This window comes from Microchirus variegatus (genome assembly GCF_963457635.1).
Source record: "Microchirus variegatus genome assembly, chromosome: 7".
Lineage (NCBI taxonomy): Eukaryota > Metazoa > Chordata > Actinopteri > Pleuronectiformes > Soleidae > Microchirus > Microchirus variegatus.
The window spans coordinates 21,893,292-21,910,684 of record NC_139808.1 but is presented as its reverse complement, the minus strand read 5'-3'; the positions used below and the strand labels follow the sequence as shown (position 1 = coordinate 21,910,684).

Genomic DNA, 17,393 nt, shown 5'->3' with positions numbered 1-17,393 from the left:
CGCCACCTTGTGGCTAAGACGATGATTAACAACTTGTTTTTAAGTGTCAATGCTCTTTCGGTTTAATTGCATGTCGCCAGGAAACATAGTACTGCCAATCCAACCACGGACTGCATGTGAAATCACATTTATTTAAGATTTTAAAATAAACATTACACCATCAAGCACATTCAAACACTATAAAAACGGGAGAGGTTTAAAAAACATTGTCACAACACTGTTGGATTGGTTTAAAACATTGAGGCATTGGTTTTAAATTAAGGCAATCCAATACATACATTTTTGCAAAAGGTTTAAATGAAATTCAAATAGTCACACCATTAAAGCTTAAATACTGCATAAATCATTTACACCCTGCTTTTAAAATACTTTTGATGGCTTTTCCATCCCATCTACTGCAGGTGGGCAGGTAAACCATAGACCACAGGTGCAGCTCCAATGAGGTGTTTCAGATATGTGGCCTGACGCGATCGGCCCATATAATCCAGGAGGGAGGCTCCAGGCCCAGCAGATAGCCAGGACTCCAACAAGGCTTTAGTGAATCGATCAATATCCCGATCTGTCACATCCCATAAGTTTCCCAAAACAAAGGGGCTAAGGAGGGAAAAAGGTCACAGAATATAATTAAATGAGAGTGTATCACACAATGAATAGTCTCTGTTTAGAAGGTGAAGTATTTTTTTTTAAATTAGGAACAACAGATGTGACTGCACCATGTTTAGCAGTGTTGCTGTTAAAAAGTGATAGTCCAGTTCTTTTCATTTTAAAAGTGGTTTCATGATATACTAACAGTCTGACACAAATCTAATTCCATACTGCTGTTGCTGGAAATCAGCCTGAGACACAGACACTCACTACTGAAATCATGGGGACACAAAAATGATTTTAGAAAATCTATGCCTGCTTACGTCATCAATACATTTGATGTTATTTCTAACAAATAGACAGACCTTTTTCAATTGGAAAACCACTTACTCCGTGCACCAAAGTCAAAATCACAGCACACCACACAGGAGTCGTTGTTCCACTACTTCCACTACTCCAGCTTAAACGTGTTATTTTATGACCTTGGACTTGACTCACAGTTAATGTGACAGTGTTGAAATTTTTTGTCAAGTTGCAATGCAACTCAAACAAGGCAGCCAAATACCAGCAGCTCGCATGTCCCTGCAAGCTAATGATGCTAATTTTCTCCAATAACTTTGGTTGAGAGTGAGCAGTTTAAAAAAAAATCATTTCCTATCTGGGAAAAATGGTTTACTGCTGAGACAAAGCTTTAAACATATTCTAGACTTATAAATTATTAGGTGAACCCTTTGTCAAGTGGCTAAAATCAGATTTTCCTTGTTGGTGCTAATCGTGTGTCAATATCACATACAAAGAAACTTCCAAAACCTAGATATATAATTTGATAACTGGTGCATGAATCGCATTCATTAGGTTGCCAGTAGGGGTGTCACGGTATGAAAATTGAACCTCACAGTTATTGTGACCAAAATTATCACGGTTTTCGGTATTATCGCGGTATTTTTTTTAAAAGTGTGTGAATATGTTCAGAAAGCATTGATAGTCCTAAAAGCTATGCATTTTTAATATGCTGGCGGTGGGCGCTGCAGCTGTACTATCATGTTAACATTATTGACACAGTATTTTGGGTCTTAAAACCATAAACTTTGTGTTTGAATTAAGGTTGTTTTATCGCTGTGAATCACTCCTAGTTTGGGTGTGGCGATCTCACATTCCAGAGCTTTTGTTGCTTTTTCAGCCAATCAGCCGACGATCACGGAGAATACACATGGCTAATTAATATGCAGCTCTCACGCAGAGAGAGCGAGGAGGGGAGAGATAGTGCCTAGAACTTTCCTGTGCTTATGTGTGTGTGTGTGTGTGTGTGCGAAATTAAAGCGTGATTATCATCAAAGCAGTCATCAACAAAAGCTTTGTTTGACAAAGGAAGGCAAGGAGAACAGGACGCTAATTGTCTGTGGCTGAACATCTTCACAAGGACAGCGAAAGCTCAGAGACTGCTGGTGTGTGGACTGTTAGCATTTTAAGCTAGCGATCTTTATGCTAACGTGTTAGACTTCATCGTCACAAAAACAACAAACAGATGGATTATTCAGCGGCTGAAAGAGAGCAGGACACACACGGTAGTTGTCTGAGATGATGACGTGACGCCAGCACCGCGCTAAACTGTTATGGATGAGTTTTCATATACGTATATGTCCTGAGGGCTGTCGTCTCCTCCTTCGGCCATGATTCCAGCTTCGATAAAGTTTGAACATCAAGTTGTAGGCTACAGAGTGCGTCTGCGCGAAAACTTCAGCAGACGGAGACTATGGAAAGGCTCACGTGCCTACACCGCGGGCGCGGTTATTCACCGAGATAATAATTTTTTTTTAAATGAAGACGGTAATTATTATCGTCAAAAATTTTATCGCGGTTTACCGTTACACCGTTAACAGTGACATCCCTAGTTGCCAGGTAAAAAAACAAACAAAAAAACCCCCCTGCCATTTGCCAATGTCTTAATCCTATTTTTCTTGTAAAACATGCATTAAAATTCATTCATTCAACTGCACATAGATATCTTACCAGCCTGATATGAGGTAATTGAGGATGATGCCATGTCCTTCCTGGTCCCCACGCACTGCCAGAGCAGCACTGCTGCAGCCAAAGAGCAGAGAGGCAGCTCTCATCTGTCGCTTCAGGACCATCTGACTGTCTAAGAACCGAGCGCCTGCACCATGACCCACGTAACTGCAGGAACCAAAGCAAATAAACAAACGGGTCATCACATCACACACTAAAATGTTAACTATTTAATCCATGTGGTATCCCACTAATCTCCATCAATAAGCCAACATTATCAAGGTCTTTCTTAATTCAGCCTTTCAACAATATGTGCTTTCTGAAGATTCAGTCACCTAACCATATTAGAGCCTTTCAATCATAGTACTTTATCATTTCATTCCATACTTCTGTATTGTCAACACAATGTCGGAAAATGCATTTTTCTTAACAGCCTTCTAGCCTTCATTGATCTCTCCGTTAGGGTGATTAAAATCATCATTAACTCACATGTAGAGATCCTTGGTTGCTACAGCTTCCTCCAGCTGACCAGAGTCAGGAGCCACACCACACATGCCTTCCCAATCCAGTTGACTTTAAGCAGAATATTGATATAATAAATTACAAACGGAACTGTGACAAGTTTCACCATCTTGTTTTAAATGTCTCAGTATTTACCTGCTAAACCACTCCTTGAATAGGACCTGAGAGTGACCTAAATTAGCATCAGGGTCCAGCACATAATACACCTTCCTTGTATCCACGCCTCGCTTCAGGATGGAGTGAGAGTCAGTCTGAAGGGGTGAAAAAAATAATGCATGGAGACCTATATCTACCACTGAAGAGTCACTGCAGCACAATGATATTTACAGGGTTTAATCTGACCTCCTTCTGAAGGCTCAGTCCAATCAGTGAGTGAAGTGAAGGCATTCGACTGACTGAGTGAGAATTTAAGATGGAGATGCTCTCCCATGGCAACTTCTGCAGGTACTGCAAAGCAAACGGGACTCATGGTAATTGTTCACTTCACTTCAGCACAACTCTGTTCCAGGGCAATGTTTTGTCATAGTGCTATTCTGTATTTGACAGAGACAATATAACCAACCTTGTCTAATATGAGAACCACATGACCATGGGGCTGGTCTCTCTCTGAAACTTGGGACACAGCTGTTTGGAGAAGCTGATCACACTCCATGTCCCAGTGAGAAACCCCAATAGTAAATCTCTGTATGTCCTCTTGGGAGAGCACAGGAAATGCAGACAGCAAAGCCTGGAACAAAAGTCAGAAGTTCAGTGGTTGCTGTACTGTAAAAGAGTGGAGGGTCACAGTGACGCCCCAGGATCCATTGAGTGAAAAAAAAAAGTGTAAAATAAAAAAACACATCCACACCTTTAACATCTCCTCATTGCCTGTGAATCCTCTTGAAGACAATGCTTTGTAGAGATGCTGGGCCTGACTGGAAATCTCTGGATATGAGGAAAGTGGTAGAAGAAGGCTCTTCCAGCATCCAAGCAATTCTTCCATCTCTCTCAACAGATGCTGCAAGTCATTTTTTCCCCAACAAAGACATAACAAACCCAGTCAAGGCCACTCAATTTCCCAAACAATAAACTCCCCCATCTTGCAATGTTGTTTGAAAATCAAGAATCCATGATTTTCTACTATGGGCATTACCTACATCCCTAGAATATTGAATTAATAGCTATACTTTATCTTTTTAAATGATTTTGATCACAGACGAGACCAACCCAGACAAACGCATATCCTCCTTGATGGAGATAAAACCTGGTCCGGTTTTCTCGATCTACATGTCTGTTTAACTTTCATTCTCTTTTCCTACCCAGTAATAGAAATCTAGCAAAGAGTCAATGCATCTGGGAGACGATACTCTGATCAAAAAACTAAATATAAACAATATTAATTCTAATATAGCGAACACACTTGGGCAGACACAAATTGTAATTGTGCTTGCACTTAAATTGTAAAAAACAGAACCTCAAGTTTCCCTTACCTCAACTCGAGAGTCAAGAGCAATGCGGCCTTCCCACCACTTTGCTTTCTCAGACACACAGCTCACAACCTTCTGTTCCACCAAAATACTGTCCATCTCCTGCACGAGCCAACTAATGGGGCGCTACATGACAACAACAAAAGTCAAGGTTTGTCACAGACTTGGTAATATTTGTTAGTAAATTAAGACAAATCATCATCATCATCACCTGCAGCTTAGATGTGGGGATATGAACAGTGACAGGATCACATCCCTTTTCAAGACGCGTCAGCATAATGCTGTCGCCCATTTGTCCAGGTTTCACTCCAAACATGGACATCATACACACCGTCACCCCTGCAGAACAGAGAAGGGATACGTAAGACAAAGTGAAATCCCCTTTCACAAATGGACAAAAACCCACAGACACCTCCTTGCATGGAGGTTTCGTCTTTAGTGGGAAGTGTAATCACTCATCAGTATTCATTCCCAGGTCAAAGGATTCTTCAGTAGCCACAGGTATCATCACATAATAGGCAACATGGCATCTGGGTGGACATGCTAACTTTCTTCCCTGTTCCATTACAATGCATCAAAAAGTCAGGCCTCCATGCTACTTCCTACCATTTATAAAGCCAGGTTCTTGGGTCAGACATAACAGAATAGTAGTACCCATTTACTGGTAATGCAATTCATTTATAAAGTTATTATATATCTGAGGCCTGGGTTTAGATATATGATAACTTTGCAGTGCAAATGTTATAATCATCATAACCCTAATCTAAATAGCAAGAGGGAGGACATAATTGCAGATGTACAAATACTTACCATGTCGTAGATAAAAACATGGAGGTTTTTCTAGTGAGATAAGAAATGTATTTACTACTTTACCTGGGGGAAGGTGTTGAATTTGCTGGAGAAACTCCAGGCAGTGGATCTGGGGGAAAGATGAAGAGTCAGCAGTAGGGAAGGAGAAGATGTTCTCCAGCTGAGTCAACCTTTGTTCAGCTGAAGTCTTGGGCTCGGTCGAACTGAGCTCTTTCAGACTCAGAGCATCCATCTTGTCTGTCAATTCATTTGACGACTTTCTCAGCTTTCTGTTAGATGAACAAAAATAATGTAAATGATTAGTATTTTTCACACAGAGATTTGTGACGATGTAAATAAAAATGCTGGCAATAAATTACAAGTCTTACTTGAGACAGCTGGCTAAATGCCTGATTGTACGATGACGACTTGCGACGCCCACCGACTGGACGTGTAGCATTGCTGTAGTAACAGGGTCCTGCTGTCCCAACGCCAAGGCCAGAAGAGCACAGAGGGTCGGGTAAATGGCAGGAGAAGGGAAGTGCTGAAGGGTCAGCCAGGCAGAACAGAGCAATGACTGAACATCCTCCAGTGAGAGATTTCCTGGTGGAAAAACAAAAACAATTCAGAAAATTGGATAAGGAACCAACTCTCTACTTACCAGCTATAGCTAATGGCCAATAATGCTGCATTTACATCATGGAACGGTTCGGTTCGGTAAAGCCTCGAGCCATCGAATGAGACACGGGAAAAAAAAAAGAAAAAAAAGAGGACAATGATATCCAGCAGCTTTTTTTCCCTGCTCAGTTTGTGTCATTGCCTCGGCGTCTATGTGATACTCACACAGGTCGCAAAGGAGTGACCTTTTTCAGCTGACTGTTGTGGATGGAGCCCCTCTAGTGCCAACCTGAAACGTACTGTACCATTTTAAAGTTTTACCCCAAGGGAGGGGTGCCAAAAAATGGAAGGGTCTGGTTATTTTGGTACTTTTCTCAATGGAAACGCAAAAAAATACATACTGTACAGTACCAAACCGCAGCATGATATTTGTACTTATTTGGAAAGTAGAGCTCAACATTTTTGGAAAATTGCAAATATAATGACAGATATTATATTGCCTATGGCTCTTTCTGCATGGAGTGTGCATGCGTCTTCTACAGGTTCTCTGGTTTTCTCTCGCAGTCCCAAAACATGCAGGGGTTAGTAATTTACTTAAAATTGCCCATAGGTGTGAATGTGACTACAAGGCTAACGTGCATGTTAGCCTTCCGACTGGCGACCTATCTAGGGTGTACCCTGTTTTTTTGGAAGCCAGTTCCAAAAATGGCAGGTGACTTAAGGCACCAGTGTTTGCAGTGCCAACTTTAGTGGCGTTTGGATCAGAAATGCAAGAGATATTGATAGAAATCTCCGCTTCTAAGCCATTTTTGTAATTACATTGTTACAAGTAGGGATGCACCTACCGATTTTTGGGGCCGATTCCGATTTTTCAAGAAGTTTGACCTGCAGATACCGATTTTAGCCGATTCCGATTTCAATTTTTTCAAACCACTTTACAGCATACAGAAAGATATATCATTTTGCATATTTTCTTTAATTAACATTTTAACATAGAAATGCAATCAGTTCACATCCAATATCCAACAAAAAATACAAAAACGAATCACTCCCTGTATGTGTAGTTTATTTGAGTTTAAACATATTTCACAACATATTACCTACACACAAATAAGTAAATTAACTAATGACCAAGAGCGCAGATCTCGCTCTCTCTCTCCCGTCCCATGCCAACAATGCCTCGCGCTCTCTGCTCATACAGGTTTAAATGACAAACAAACAAATGCAGAGTGCTGATCAAAAGTTTTGTGCAAGTGATTTAAGGTCCAGACTTGTCCAAAATATGACAGGCTTCATTCAGTGATTGAAACAAATATATAAACATTAATGAAACGCAGAGCGTGCTCACTCGCTAAGCAGACAGCAGCGCCGCGGCTGCACGGATGTTGTGTAATCAAATACACCGGTATGGCGGTATATTAAAAATTAATATAATAACGAAAAAAAACGGTATTCCGTGTGAATCAGTATACCACCCAGCCCTACTCTACTACATGTTCGTGTAGTTGACCGGATTGGGGCAGAGGACTGACGCTACTGCGCAGTCCTCCCCAAGGTCAGCTCCATGTATCAGCAGAAGAAGCACCTTTAAGTATCCTAACTCTGGGACTCACAGGCAGACTGACAGAGGATGCCCAACTGTTAACATACTTGTTTTATGTTCGGCATTGTCTCAGTTCTCCTCAGATCTGAGCTGCTTCCAATAAAGCTTTTCAACTTAACTCATCTCTGACTCCAGGAAACTCCATCTTTGGTCGACTCACTTAATAATCAAATCTCCGCAACAGTTGCGTGCACGCGTGTTGCTGATGCTGCGTGATGCGAGTGCATTGACCGGCTTATTAAAATCGGATTATTTCTGTCTGACCGGCCAGTCGGCGATTGCTGCCGATCACGCGAAAATCGTCTGGTTCCGATCACTGGCCGATTAATCAGTGCATCCCTAGTTACAAGCTGCATAATCACAATATATAAAATATGTTCTAATAGCAAAGCATTCCTCCACTTACATCTCTGATTATTTTAAGCCAATGCAACATTTGGCTGCAGAGATAGTCATATAGTTACCTTCATGTTTATAAAACACACAGTAAAAGCACTTACTTGAAACAGGACTGTCTTCAGTCTCATTGTCTGACGTCCTAAGCTGCTCAATGCTCATGTCCAGAGCGTGATTAGATTCCTCCTCTATGGTCCTCATTTTGTCCGGCTCCTCCAGTGTTTCTGCCTCGGTCCTGGACAACACTTTTCTGCTTCTTCCTCTTCTCGTTGGGGCGGGTTGACACACCAAACTTTCATCATCCTCAGAGGACGTGACCCGATGCACTGCAGTACTTGTTTTGCTCTTTACTTGCCTCTTGGGCTGTATTTTCTCAGAAGGTCGATCGGAGACCGTCTTAGCACTTTGGGCAGCTTTTCTCGTGGTTGTCCGTTTTTTAGGAATGTCCAGCTTTTCTTTGGACTCTGTTTGGGTACTGGCTTCTGAGTCACTCTCATCACTAAACTCCACCTATAACAAAAATCAAAGTTTTTATTATTATTTAATTAGAAAAAAACAATGCATTTCAAAACATCTACCTCTGATTTGATGCCTACCTTGAAACGTGATTTCTTTGTGCGTCTGGGAGCAGCAGGCACAGGTTGGATTTTCTCTTGAACAGGTGAACACTCTTCAAACACATGAAACTGCTGCTTGGAGGCAGTTCTCGGTGCTTTCCTCACTGAAACAGGAGCTTTTACCTTTTGAACGGGGGTAAAAGCCAAAGTGGGTATGTCAGTGTTGAAGTCAAAACAGCTATGCTCCTTAACAGAGGACTTTGATTTCACCATCACTGGAGTCATGGGAAACAGTAACTTCCCTCTGGTCGAGGAGCTTGTTGGAGCTTGAATCTTGGGCTTGACAGCCTTGACCTTCTTTGCCTCCTTAGGTTTTTCAGGAATATCAGTGTCTTTCGACTTTTTCCCCAAGGAAGAGGCAGCTACAGCTTTCTGCTCCAATTTCAGCTCTTTATTTTCTGCTGGTGCATTCCAAGTCCAAACATTTGAGAAAAGCTCCTCTGGGTTGTACCCTTTTTTGGCAGCCAATGTGATCAATGATACAATGGCTTTAATACCCATTAGGCCTGCTCTTACAGGTGTCAGCACAGGAGAGGGCATGGAATCAACAAATGCTAGGCCAGCTTCCAGAACTTTCCATATACCACAGTTGCTGTTGAGCTTTGGCTCCAGCCCAGACAGGGCCATGTGAAGGTACACGCGGCCCACCACGTCTTGCATCAAGGACGGTATATAGGAGCCTTTTGTGGGGCCATTGGGAGGGAATAGTTTAGCCAGTTTTGCTCCAAGTTTAGCAGAGAGGCTAGTACAGCGGGATAATGTTGCCCACTGAAGTTTTAAACTGACTTTGGCATCATTGGGATCCAGCTTGAGAACCAGGTCGGCCTGTGTAGCAGCCCAGCGAGCAGTAGCACGGCCCAGACAGGGCTCAGAGCAGCAGGGGCACTCGCAGTTAGATTCATGTGCCAGAGAGGACAGCCAACGACGTGGCTGGGCTTTGAGAGGCGGGGAGCTGGTCAGATCCCTAATAATGGGTTCTTTAGCAATCCATCTAGTGCTAAGGATGCCTTTAAAGTCATCCTCCATTGTTGGTAGGGGTGAGGAAGGCTTCTTAGCAGGGCGACCTTTCCTGGGCTTGATTTTCACCTCTGTCTTTTGCACCTGATCGGAAAAATCTGAGAGGAAACGAAGTCAATTAGACAGGTCAGAAAAGGAGGCAAACAATATTTCAAATGGCAGCAGAGTGGCATACTGATAATGAAGTCTGATGTACAGTCAACAATAATAAAATTAAATATTTGAACAACTAGCTATGTATTTAATTGACCTGTGCAGAGCTCCAGAAGGTTTCTGACATTGTCCAAGTCAGCTCCACTTTCTTCTCTCTCCCCCTGGATCAGCTCCAACTCTGCTTTTATCACCAGCAGCTCAGCACATCTGGAAAAACAACAAAATAATATTTTCCCTCAAAGAATAGAGCATTATATGTTGTGCTGCACATAGGCATAACTATGTGCAAATACAATATTTTTTTTATTTTGAACACCTGAACAAAAATGCAAACTACCTTTAAATACAAAACAATCTACCAATAATACCAAAAATAAAACCACTTTAATAACAGTTTGACAGTAACTGTAAACATGCAACCATACAATAAGCCTATGTTCTATACATGATGTTTATGTGCTTACTTGCTGAGTGCTTGCAGTTTGTTAGCCAGTTTCAGTGCTTCTAGGCATTGGAGCCTGGCATCATTGATGGCCCCACAGTTGCTCCTAAGAGCCACCATCTTCACAGAGCAGTTTAACAGCTCTGAGAGCAGCTGCCATTTCACCACTAGGTTATCACCTACTCATGGACCATGGAGAGAGACAGCGAGAGTGGAGGAGGTGTTTACATACTTGAAAGCATTAACAAAACAAAAGCAAAATTCTGTTTTTCCAAATCAAATGTTATGTTCACATTAAAGAAAAACATACCTTGGTCAATGAAGCGCACATCTGAACTGCTGCCATTTGTCCCATACAGGCCTTTCCCCACCAAAGTGACCAGCAGGCTACAGAGAAGCTTCAGACTTTCGTACAGGGCAGTGTCTGGGCTATTTATACCTAAGACACAAACACGGATCCATACTTAGATATAGCTGCAAACCTTAATATGACCATTTCACATTGTAAAATACAAAGACGACTATAATGGTAATATAAAGCGGATCAAATGCTTCTGCTAACCATGCTCTGTGATACGTGTGCGCTCGGCCTGTGACAGCACGGTTGTGTCCAAACTCAGGTAGGAGCTGCAGGTCTGTAGAGCCCGAGCACGAAGCAGGTACCAACTTTTTGACGGTCTCTGCTCATTCACTTCTTTAAGCACCTCACACAGATATGGCACTCCTTTACCCACCTGAAATATGGCCAAGAAGAGAGGGGCACATGTTGAAATTCAACCGTTTCAGCAAATACAGTGCATTAATATAAAAACTAAAACAGTGCTGGCAGACTTGTTACCTACCTGCCCTGTGCTGTAGTAGTACTGAGCGTTCAACAGAAGGGCCAGCATAGAAATGGATGAAGGTCCTTCACTGGTGGTTTCTGAAGTTACAACTTTTTCTGCTTGCTCTAACTGTGCCTGAAACAAAAGCACAGAAGGAAAAAATGCACAATAAATACCTTTTTCCCCCAATATAAAATGATTCTTGTTGGCCTGAGACAATCATTAAACTGCTTTACCATAGCCAGTTCAGGGGCACCCATATCCAAAAGGAGGCTGGCTGACTGACAGAGTGAACTGACACAAAGATGTGTGTCAGACAGGTGGCGTGAAAGTCCAGTTGCAAGTTTGTAAGCGTCCAGGGCCTTTAAAGGCTACAAGAGAGCAGAAATCTGATCAATCAATCTAATTAATACTGACAGTAAATCATTCATTTCATGATCAAAATCTATTTGTATCTTAACAGAGAACGAAAAACTAAATAGTCCATAATGTGCCATTACCTTTCCCATAAGTCTGAAGAGAGCTGCAGTCAAAACTATTGAGCTGCAGGTCTGTTTGGAGTTCCTGACCGAAGGTAGAGCTTGACTCTGAAGAAGAACAGCCCACTCATCCAGTGCTCTTTCCAAAGGTTTACACAGTTCTTAAAAGAAAATAAATAATTAAACAGATTTGGGAAACAATTGACATTTTATGGACCAAACATGCTCAATTAATTGCGAAAACAATTAAATGAATGAATGAAAATAAATCAGCCCTACACATGAGAATTATACATTCCAGAGCAAAATAACAAGGCAATGTACAATATGAGAAATATTGGTTCCTACTGTTTTCTGCAGCAAGGTTGAAATGCAGGCCATCATAAACCAGAATGCTGTCTTGTGTTTTCTGCTTGTCCTCATAATCCAAATCATTGGTTCCTATGGGATTGGCCACACTTCGCGACTGTTCGCGCACCTCTCTCAGTGTTTTGTCCCTTTCAATGGCCTGGACAAAATTAACACAGCATTTTTTATGACACAACTACTATGCATTTAGTCAAACGGATGCAGTTAAAAATCATTCAATTCCAAAAGTAAGTGTTATAATCTTTGATATATAAAAATATCAAAAAATACTGGTATAACGAAATAAACAGAGTGGCTCCTGAATATCTATGCATAGAATCGGGACAGATCCAGCAGTGCTAACCTCCTGGAGGTTCTTCTCGAGAGTGCAGATAAAGAACCAAAGCGAAGCATGGGCCTTGTCGTCCTTCAGTCTATCAGCATTCTCTGCATTCACTGGTTCTTCTTCCAGCAACCTTAAAGCTTCTTGGGTAAAATCAACCGCTGAGCTATGAAGTTGAAAAGAAACACAATAAACACTGAGAAAGGTTGTGGGCAGCTCATTCTTTTTAAGACCAGTATGGTGCTGTATGCAGTTTTGCAAATGTAGAAGATTCACCAGAGCCAGGCCCAGCAGAAAACATAAGTTTAACCCTGGATGTAAAGACAGATTGACACTGTGTCTGTCATGGAACACTATTACTTGTTGATGTGGATGTAGGTGCCAGCTCCTACCAGTCAGTCTGTTCGCTGAAATCCTGGAAGCACACGACTTGGGACATTTCACAGAGGTAAACAGCACGTAGGTGGGTGTGAGAGCTTTCCTCATGGCATATTTCCAACAGATCGCATAGAGTGTTGTATCGCTCCTGGGCAGTGTCGCCTGCCACTTCCTTATAGGCACGCAACTCTTCCTCCAAAAGGCAGAGCATTACTTTCTCATCAGGGACGTCGGGATCAAAACCATCACGCAGTGTCCTGAAGCCAACAGTTGTAAATTTCCTTTCCATTATGTTACCATACATAAATAAAACAATTCAAAATCCTCAGTTACACCAACTACATTGTTAACAGTCACTACAAGACACAAAATCAGCAGAAAATGAACACAACGATGAACAACTTTTATATCTGGGCAGGAATCAGTACCTAAGTCGAATGTCCTCCTCAGAGTTACGGGCCGCATCGATCTTTATTTTCACCCACAGTGAGACCGGTTCAGCCATAAGAGTAGGAATATTGTCACCCAGAGCCTTCAGCCACAGAATCACCCAGTCCAGTGCTTGTTCCAATTGTCCAGCCCTCCGAGATGCCTGCACGGCCAGCATGAAGGGTCGACTCAACTGAATGACGACAGTATAAGAATTATAAATTAGAAGTGAACTGTACATATTCTGTGTATATACTATGGGCCAATTCCAATTCCCATCTTAATCCTCAAGCTCAACCCTTATCTTAACTGGCCCTCAAAACCAAGTGTTGAGGGTTATTTTGTCACTTAGAAATGGGACACCCCTTAAATGCAGATACGTCTTCAGACTGCGAGGGGCAGAATAACGCGAAAGCTGCGTCCAGTCTGTCAACTCCAAAAAAGAAGAAGAACAACACATTTACGTCACAATTATTTATTTATTATTTTATTTCAGTCAAGTTATTAGGTTGTCAGTTAATTATAATGATACTCATACAAATACCACAACCACGGACATATTCAGCTGACAGTTGAATTAACTAATTTAACTAAGATAATACAATGGTTTTCATAATTTTTATATCTCTATTAACAAAGAAAATACTTAATTTGTATCGCACTGGCTTCGCTGCTTTCGACACCATCTTTCTTATGTGAAAACACGCAATGCATTCTGGGTAGCCCTTGCTCCCAAGGGTGGTCTCGGAAAATCTCAATATTGAGGGCGATACAGCCCTTAAACTTGCCCCTCAACTTAATTTTTCTGAGAATCGGGACAGCACTTGCACTAGAGGGAGCGCGCATTTTTGAGATTGAGGGTTAAGCAAGGAATTGGAATTCACCCTATATATGTGTAAAACAGGTTTCCCCCTTGAACATGACTGTTATGTATTATAGCAAAATTAAACATGATTCAGAAAGATTTACCCGATCACCAGACAGTGAGATGGGGCAGTTCTTGCATAGATCCCTGCATAGAATCTCCACAAGTTTGAAGGCCTGGTCACAGAGACGCCGGTTGTACAATCCGCAAACTAAATTGCTGACAGTAATCACTGCAGACACACAGTGAGCAGAAAAAAGGATGTTATAACAATACTAAATCACTGCATGTAACTTAGAAGTTGATCAATGTTTTTCTACTATGGCTGATATAAGCTGGTAATTTTTCTTTTGTTTTCATGTTTGGTTTGGCCCGTTTAATAATAAATAACAGAATACATTCTTTAACTTAAACAAAATGTATTTAACAACAGTTAGTTTTAACTCGAGCTTTAACTCATATACAGTAAATAAATAATAACCAATCAAATAATAAAAGGTTAATAGATTATAAACACCTGCTTTGATGAGAAGGCTTTCACTAGGTAGCTTTCGCAGCTCAGTCATCATCTGTCCAGCTGTGGCTTGGCAGTAAAGTAGCACTCTGTTCAGTATATCGCTGTTTTCCAGCTGATGATGACAAATTACAAATCTGAGGTTAAGTCTAAATCAGAGAACATTCACAGCTGTAAAAGCATGTTTTTGAATAGTAAGCCTTATAGATTTTACTCTCACCTGTGATGCAAGCATGCTCTCGTATGCATACACAAAGCCTTGATACATACTGAAACAAAGGGCCTGTTGCAGTTTGCTGCTCTCAGGCGGGCATGTCAAATTCTGTGAACAGAAAAACAAACAAGTCACAGATTAACAACTTCTCAAAGTTATCAGAATAATACAGGATATGTGTCCGATCAGCAACTACGCTCACCTTCTTCAGCATTTTCGTTATTTGTTCCTGTTGCTCCTCAAGGAAAGAAAACCAGGCCAGGAGTACAGGAGCACTTAAGCCCTGGTTGTGTCCATCCTCGACAGCCCAAACCACTAGTCCGCAGCCTTCGAGAACTGCATGGGCTTCTTGGTCCCCCATCTTCACTGAGAGAGACCTCAAAGCTCGAGCACAGTTTGTCAAAGCCTGGTCAACCTCCCCACCAGCCTTCATTGTTGAATGAACCTCTACTGCCCACTTGCCAAGCAATAGTGCTGTACACTGACAGTCAGTACAGTCTCTGACCTTTATATCAATTTCATTCAGGAAGGTGGACGCCATTCCGTAGTGGCCAGACTCACAAAGAGTCTTAATTACAATTAGCAGCATTTCTGAAAACACATATACACTTGATTTCTTAACAAACTGCTTTAACCCTTCGTCTTTGCAGTCAGGACCACAGGTCTGAAATCTGTCGAAAAGCAAGTGTAATTCCTGGACAAGAAAAGAAGCATCTTCCTTGGACAACACTCCACTGACACTCTGAAATTCAGCAACAGCATCATCTGTGTATATGGGAGCTTTGGAGAAGGATGGAGTTGCATTTTCTGTATCCAACAACATGAGGAAGCTCAGAGCTTGCATCTGGCAGTGGAGCTTTTCCCTGTGACTCAGGGTTTTCTTGTATTTGGTAGCAGACAATCCACTCCAGAGCACAGAGAAGCAGCTCCGCAAAAGGACATTGTAGTCGTCGGTCTAGGAATCATACAGATCTGGTTAATGGTGAAGGTAATGAAGTAACCATGCACGTGAGTATGTGGGATACACAGCTCCAATTCAGTAACATCAATGTTAAAAATAATACATACCTGTTGTGCCGAAGCAAGCCTATTGCAAAGCACCCCAGCAACATGACTGCACAGACTGTGAGCCTCTAAGGAGCTTAGCTTCTTGACAATGTGAAAAATGATCTTCTCCATGTACAGTGGACTGTTCTGAAGAGCAAGTGCCGGAGAACGGTCATAACCATGAAGAGAAAGCTCCACCAGCTTTACAAGTTGCCTGATATGGTCAGAGTCAGGGCACCCAACTCCAAGTTGATGGTTACACGCTCTGATGATCCTGTCACACAGTGTGCGACCCTGAAGGCCTGGTCGGCTCTTCACATAGTTCTGGAAAATTTAAAGCAAACAAAATTAAGATAATCTTTAGTACAATGGTTACTTGTTATGTGATTATTTTACACACAAGATGGTACTTTCCTGATTCTGACACAGCAACTGGAGATGGGTTCTCCAAGAAATTTGTGAAATTGTCTCATTTTATTATTCACATTTTCATGACATGTTTATTTGAATGTGCCACAAATGGCTTCTCAATTACAACAAAAACAATAGTCAAATATTTTGGATCTCAATGAAAACCCAATGATCCCATCATTGCAATAATAGTAAAAATGTGCTTTATATGTCACTTTAACTGTATTTCTGTACATGCATTATATTTACAGATTCTATTTATGATTCAGTTATATTTATTGCCTTAGAACATAAAGGTCTTAATAAACACAAACCGATGACATGTAGGTATATATATATATATATATATATATATATATATCTTTATATATTTATATATATATATATATATATATATATATATATATATCTTTATATATATATATATATATATATATATATATATATATATATATATATATATATATATATATATATATATATATATCTATATACACATATATATATATATACACACACACACACATATATATATACATACATACACACACACACACATATATATATATACACATACATAAAAAAAAATGTTTTAAATCTTGCTCCTTGTTTGCTTCCTGAGTGTTGCTTAAATCTGAAGGAACAAAATGTTATACACCAAATATGCATCAGATATTCTGATTCTAAAGTGAAAAACGACTACACTTAAATGACTAGGTGTGGGTGAGCTAGACAGCATTTTGAAGTCACTCATATGAAATATTAATGTTTTTCAACTACAATTCTTATTTGTCCCGATAATGGAAATTGACATTCATCACGCGATACACGAAAATATAGCACATTATCCCATCTTTGGTCGATTTGCAACAGCTTTTTTGAGGAGATACACGTTAAACTAACCTCCAGTTCTTGGTGTAAGAGCTTCGTCTCTGGCACAGAGGCAGTCTTCTGGATGTACTCGTCCACTTTCAAATACTTCATGTCGAAAGCTGTCGGGAACAACGCTCGTTACGGTTTGTTTAATGATAAGACACGACAGAGCGAGTGAACTGGACAGTTAGCTAACATTAGCGACACAGTCCTTCACAGACATGACACAGCTCGATGAACGTTAACGCAGCTAAAAGAGCGTTTACTTACAACTCACCCGGAGCTGGAGACTGGTGTAGAAATACGTTTATTTACTACATATAGTAAGTATATGTTTTGTCCATATAAAGAAACAGTGGCGCAGCAGGACCGCTGCTAAAGTTAATATGATCCAAATTCTCAACTATCACGAAAAATCCACCACTCACACACACTGGCGCACTGTTTTTGAAA

General features: G+C 40.9%; 1 protein-coding gene across 1 annotated transcript; it reads right to left on the bottom strand.

The window, feature by feature from the left end:
• Window positions 1-392: 392 nt before the first annotated feature.
• espl1 (extra spindle pole bodies like 1, separase) lies at window positions 393-17,051 on the bottom strand (the record flags this gene model as incomplete). The annotated part of the gene is made up of 30 exons (XM_083891972.1): window positions 393-594; window positions 2,596-2,760; window positions 3,082-3,165; window positions 3,250-3,365; window positions 3,457-3,561; window positions 3,677-3,841; window positions 3,962-4,111; window positions 4,584-4,706; window positions 4,792-4,919; window positions 5,454-5,659; window positions 5,759-5,972; window positions 8,091-8,496; window positions 8,583-9,718; window positions 9,871-9,980; window positions 10,238-10,394; window positions 10,526-10,654; window positions 10,778-10,949; window positions 11,058-11,174; window positions 11,276-11,410; window positions 11,540-11,679; window positions 11,867-12,026; window positions 12,231-12,375; window positions 12,602-12,844; window positions 13,016-13,209; window positions 13,986-14,113; window positions 14,399-14,510; window positions 14,616-14,717; window positions 14,812-15,564; window positions 15,678-15,980; window positions 16,971-17,051. 30 exons carry the CDS (start codon window positions 17,049-17,051, stop codon window positions 393-395), a joined length of 6,381 nt encoding a protein of 2,126 aa, XP_083748098.1.
• Between the last annotated feature and the right edge of the window lie 342 nt (window positions 17,052-17,393).